This window comes from Petromyzon marinus, chromosome 11 (assembly GCF_048934315.1).
Source record: "Petromyzon marinus isolate PM22_M1 ecotype Great Lakes invasive population chromosome 11, UKy_Petmar_22M1.pri1.0, whole genome shotgun sequence".
NCBI classification, from domain to species: domain Eukaryota; kingdom Metazoa; phylum Chordata; class Hyperoartia; order Petromyzontiformes; family Petromyzontidae; genus Petromyzon; species Petromyzon marinus.
This window is the reverse complement of record NC_133677.1, coordinates 15,241,736-15,247,767: the sequence shown is the minus strand read 5'-3', so window position 1 is coordinate 15,247,767 and position 6,032 is coordinate 15,241,736. Positions and strand designations below refer to the sequence as shown.

The window sequence follows — 6,032 nt, the reverse complement described above, 5'->3', positions numbered from 1 at the left end:
TGTTGAATCGGACCTGGATCTTGTGTTTATTCAGGATTTTGGAGATCATTTTAGTGTCCCCTGCAATGTAGGGTAAGGTGATGGGTTTGAGTGGCTCCACAAGAGGATCCTTCTTCATGACTGGAGTGATGGCTTTGCGGATTGTGTAGTCGGAGTAGCCATTAGCCCTGAGAGCCTGGTGTACGTGCTTGAGTTCACTGGTAATGTGTTCCTGGTCGGAAATGCATTGGGCTCTATGGTATAGAGTCTTAATGAGGGAGTTCTTCTGGGATGGATGGTGGTGGGAATCCGGTTTCAAGTAAGCATCTGTATGGGTAGCTTTCCTGTAGACAGAGTGGCTCATTGAACCATCATGTCTCCTTTTAATTAAGACATCCAAAAAGGGTAGTTTGCCATCTTTTTCGACCTCCATGGTAAATATGATGGCTGGGTGTATGGAATTGATGTGGTCGCGGAATTGGTCTAGAGCAGGCTGGCCATGTGGCCAGATGACAAAGGTGTCATCAACGTACCTCTTCCATAAGGTCGAGCGTAGAGTGGCAGTCTGCAGGGGTCACTAAAAAGATCTCCAAAATCCTGAATAAACACAAGATCCAGGTCCGATTCAACACAGTACATAAAATCCGTTATTTAGTTCCATCTGTAAAAGATGCTGTTCCAGACATACAGTACCCGGGCGTTTACAAACTAAAGTGCCTCTGTGGTAGTAGCTACATTGGAGAAACCAAAAGACATATCTCGGACCGCATCCGCGAACATAAAGCAGACTTGAAACACGGTAGGACGAACTCCTCTGCCGTGGCAGATCACTGTTATAATTCAGTGGGCTCACATGACATTGACTTCTCCAAGACGGAGGTTCTTTGCAAACCAACCGGCTACCATGAGAGATTCGTTCATGAGGCCATTCACATATACAAGCACAGAGACAATTTCAACCGAGAAGATGGATTCTGGCTTAGTAACCACTGGAAAGATGTTTAAATCATTTCTGTTCTTAATTAATTGTATTTTTACGATGACCTTCAGACCGCAGCTCTTTCGCCAGCATTGCCTCTTAATACCTCTCACACCACGGTTAATGGTATGGTTTTACAACATGGAGTATACTAGGGCCTCGCAGCTGTCTCTCTCCCCCTCCTCTGTTCCGACCATGGACGAGCTCGTCCGTCTGAACGGGGCCCGTAGCTATCCGTGGTGCTAAAGTTGAGGGTAAGAATCCACCCATTTTTTCGCCATATAGCATTGTGATATATAACGACTTATTGTTGGTAGCTTAGCTGATTGGAGAATATAGAGTTTATTGATAACATTAAGGTAATTTATATTTTAGTTTTTTATTGGTTCACTATATAGTACTGTGAATAGCTCAGATGTGTAGGCCTTGACTTCAACATAGTAATTTCTGTGACCAGTCACTAGCTAATCACTCAGTTATTTCAATGCTAAATTCGCCTAGTTATTTCAATGCTAAATTCTCCTGTTTGATTTGTACTAAGTGCCTCGGTGAATGTGTATGGTCTGACTTTAACGTAGCTATTTCTGTGAGCAGTTACAAGCTAATCACTCAGCTATTTCAATGCTAAATTCTATGCTAATTACATTGTCAAGGGGTGCCTCTGCGGATGTGTATGCTTTAACTTAGCTATTTCAATGCTAAATTCTATGCTAATTCCATTGTCAAGGGGTGCCTCTGCGGATGTGTATGCTTTAACTTTTAACATAACTATTTCTATGACCAGTCACAAGCTAATCATTCAGCCATTTCAATGCTAAATTATATGCTAATTCCTTTGTCAAGGCGCTTTGTTCCTCTCACACAGCTTAAAGGCCGTGATCTGAACGTGGCTCTTTCACTCCAGCGCTGTCCTACCAGACAGTCTCGTCCCTTCACCTGATGAAGGCCGCTTGTGTTGTGGCCGAAACGTCGTGAGAATATTATTGTGTTATTTTATTTTATCAATTTATTATTTTATTCTCATTCTACGTGACTTTACCGAAATAACCAAAGAAAACGTGATAAGGGTTGCATATGATCAATAATGAGTGCAGTACTGCGTGAACAATTCAAGTATAATCATTTATTATAAAGTTAAAGTTTTTATTTAGATTAGCATGTGCATGTTTTAACGACTCTCTCTCTCACCAACCGAGCTCGCGTTACGCGGCGGAATTAACCACAGGTGCTGTTGTCAAAGTGAAACAACCCAGTCATTGATGAGACTGTGTTGATACTATGTTGTAATTCCAAGCCAAGAGTTGATCTTTTAGAGTTAAGGTTTAATTAGAAATAAATTGATTAATGCAGAAGTGGTCGTGTGATTCTTTCCTGAAATCTATGCATTAGAACTGGTTCTGCGTTGAGATATGAACTTGGTGACCTAAAATAAAAACACACTAATCCACTCAATAAACGTTAGTGCGAGAATAATTGTATTATACTGATTGATAATACGAAGTTAAACAGCGAAGCCGAGTTGACTCTGGCATACCGCATCACACTAGCATAACTGCATACGATTAATTGTATTATCCCGATTGATAACCGACCCTCGCCAACGAGGCGGGGTCTGATTATCATAAAGGATGTCATTAACATAACCACACCCACTCGCATAAAGTAATACGATTATCTCTCGAATTAGCATAATTTATATGCATAATTACACAAACTAACATAAATTCGGATAAATTATGCAAATTTCAAATATCATTTACTTTTTATTACTTTCATCAAATTTTCACACAACCCAAAGATAAACAACAGAGTAATAAACAAAAAAGTGATCAATTCATGAAAGCTGCGCCGTACATCAGACATCAACACAATGTAAAGGGCACCCCCAGTGGCAGCTGTCCCTGTGGGCTCAAGGTTACGGAGTAAAGGGGCATTCGTCTGCCGGTAGGGGGCGGTTATTGGCGCTGTATGTAAAGTCCCAATTGAGGCCACACCACAATGGCCTACCCTTGCGAATTATATCACTGGATCTTTAACCACAAAAGTGACCTTTGGTCGTTAATGGGTCCGCCCCGGTGCCACGTGGTTTTTGCACCGCAGTGGACAGCGATGCACGTCCCATGCAGGTCGCTCTTGCAAATGACACTGTTCCTGGTCTCTTTCTCTCACCTGGTTGAACAAAATCACCTCGAATCGGCTCCCATTCTGACAACGGTGCACAGGCTCCATGCAATTCTAAACGCCATTGAGCATTTCCCAGCGTAATACCGTGGGTATGTTCGCTGCACCGCTATACTCACTCTCTTTCACCATCATCATCACCGCTAGAATCACCATCGTCACTGCACGCATCCACACACACTGCAGTACACCCCCAGTTTACACTGCAGAGAAGCCCAAGCGAGCCCAGCCCGGCCCTGCTCACTCGTGGACCGTGGGGACCGAGCCAGCAGGGCGCGGGGAGTCCCTGCACGGGACAGGGGGTGGCACAGCAGCGGGGGGTGGCACAGCAACAGGGGGTGGCACAGCAGCGGGGGGTGGCACAGCAGCAAGGGGTGGCACAGCAGCGGGGGGGGTGGCACAGCAGCAAGGGGTGGCACAGCAGCGGGGGGTGGCACAGCAGCGGGGGGTGGCACAGCAGCAGGGGGTGGCACAGCAGCGGGGGGGTGGCACAGCAGCAAGGGGTGGCACAACAGCGGGGGGTGGCACAGCAGCGGGGGGTGGCACAGCAGCCAGGGGTGGCACAGCAGCAGGGGGTGGCACAGCAGCGGGGGGTGGCACAGCAGCAGGGGGTGGTACAGCAGCGGGGGGGTGGCACAGCAGCAAGGGGTGGCACAGCAGCGGGGGGTGGCACAGCAGCGGGGGGTGGCACAGCAGCGGGGGGTGGCACAGCAGCAAGGGGTGGCACAGCAGCGGGGGGTGGCACAGCAGCAAGGGGTGGCACAGCAGCGAGGCAGGGGGTGGCACAGCAGCAAGGGTGGCACAGCACCGGGGGGTGGCACAGCACCAGGGAGTGGCACAGCAGCGGGGGGTGGCACAGCAGCGGGGGAAGCCAAATGCCAGCCCACGGGCGAGAGCTGAAATCGGTACCCGCTAAGGTATCGCAACTCTCGTCATATCGATTTATTTAGACGCCTAATACGAGTTGATTACTTAATAACACCGCTCATGTCCAACGGTTATCACACGATCCACTGTTGTTGGCTAAAGCTATGCCAGCTCAGACGGTACCCACAAGTGAGACGTCTGGTCTGGGCTCATGGACTTTGACGTACGTAGCCAACCGTGCTGGGGAAAGACAACAAACTAAACAAAAAAAGCAGTTCTAAATAAATTAGTTTTCAATTTATATTTAAAAGTGCATAGCTCCAGTGGCTTCCTAATATCGGAAGGAAAAGCGTTCCAGACGGCTGCAGAATCGCATCTGGAAGCGCGAGATGCAGTGCCCGTATTTGTTCGATGGTTAACCAAAAGCCGCTGCTGTGAGAATGAGTTCGAGTGATGGTTTGTGCTCCTTGACGAGATCAGCAAGGTATTGTGGTTCATTTGTTGCAAGCACTTTGTGTATGTAATGAGTGCGACCTTGTAACGTATTGGTTCAACGCAGCTCAGCGAGCACTGCACGGACTCGTTGGGATGTCGCAGCGAGAGGCGCGTGTTTATAAGTTAAACCACTGCGGCTGCGACGCGATTGTTGCTCCGGCCGCATTTCCAAATGTTTTTGAAGGATTCTCGAAACGTGGTGGATGCGATGTAAGCGATGAGCGGGTCGAAGAGGCCGTTGACCACGATGAGGCAGAGCACGACGTCTCGGAGCAGAGCCAGGCTCCTCCACGAGAGTGTGTTGGACTTGCTCTGGATGAAGCCGATGACGTGGGACACGTTGTACGGAGTGAAGCAGACCAAGAAGACGACCAGCACCAGGAGGGTGAGCTTGACGGCGCGTTTCTTTTTGTCCCGGCTGATGGTTTCCGTCCGATTCCTCACTTCGATCAGAGCCTTGATGACGTTTATGTAGGAGAAGAGCATGACGGCAAGGGACGTGACGAAGAGGGAGAAGAACAGGAACATCCGGTACCTGATGAGGTAGTCAGTCTCCGCCTGCGTGAACGTCTCGTAGCACTTCGTGAACGGCTGCGCGCTGCTGCCGTTGGTGGCGTTGATCTGGGCGGTGAACGCGACGTAGTTGATGGGCGCGATCTCGGCGACGGTGATGACCCAGATGACGGCGCACACGATCCACGCCGTCCTCGGCTCCCGCCAGCGCGACACCTCCAGCGGGTGCACCACGGCCTTGTAGCGGTCCACGCTGATCGCTGCCAGGATCATGATGCTGGCGTAAATGTTCGTGAAGAATATCAGGGTTGTTACGCGGCAGAGGAACGAAGGGAATATCCAGTTACCGCCATTGCTGATGTACACGATTTTCATCGGCAGGACCATCAAGTAGAATAGATCAGCAATGGCGAGGTTCACCACGTAAATGGACATGGAGTTCTTCTTTGTAGGGCCTAGCACCCAACACACCACCATATTCAGCGGTAAGCCAATAGCTACCGTTGAAACGTAAATCGGTAGAATCACAAAATCTGAGAGAAAATTCATAGATTCCATTCTCTGAAACCAACAGCAGATAAACCCGCATTCACACAAAGCAACCTGAACTTAAAGAAAACACCCCAAGCGAATATCCCTACGTGGCGTCGGGCATCTGCCACTAAGCGTCTGATGTGGTGACCGGGCAGGGAAGACACCGCATCCACCCGTGAGTGGCTCACGGCAGGCTGCCGCTGGCACGAAGAGACACAGTGGAACTGCTGCTGCTGCTCGCCACCACGAGGCAACAAACCTCGGACCTCGCCGGCGTGACGGTGGGGGGCTCGGCCCGCCGCTTCTCCCCGGGGGGGAGCGGGGGGGGGGGTGCCTCCCGGCAGGCTGCGCTCGCACCACGTGAGAGTGGCGCCGCGCGGCTGCACTCAACGTGGCGCGAGGCTGCCCCAGGGCGTCCTCTGCGCAGGCGGCAACTCGTGCAGGGGGACTAGCGTCTCTCTGTCACACCGTGGGACGTCGTTGT

General features: G+C 50.0%; 1 protein-coding gene across 1 annotated transcript; it reads right to left on the bottom strand.

Annotated features, from left to right (window-relative positions):
- Positions 1-3,829: 3,829 nt before the first annotated feature.
- Positions 3,830-5,710, bottom strand: LOC116941452 (proteinase-activated receptor 1-like). Its single transcript, XM_032952566.2, has one exon. It carries the CDS (start codon positions 5,570-5,572, stop codon positions 4,625-4,627), a length of 948 nt encoding a protein of 315 aa, XP_032808457.1. The 5' UTR covers positions 5,573-5,710; the 3' UTR covers positions 3,830-4,624.
- Positions 5,711-6,032: the final 322 nt, after the last annotated feature.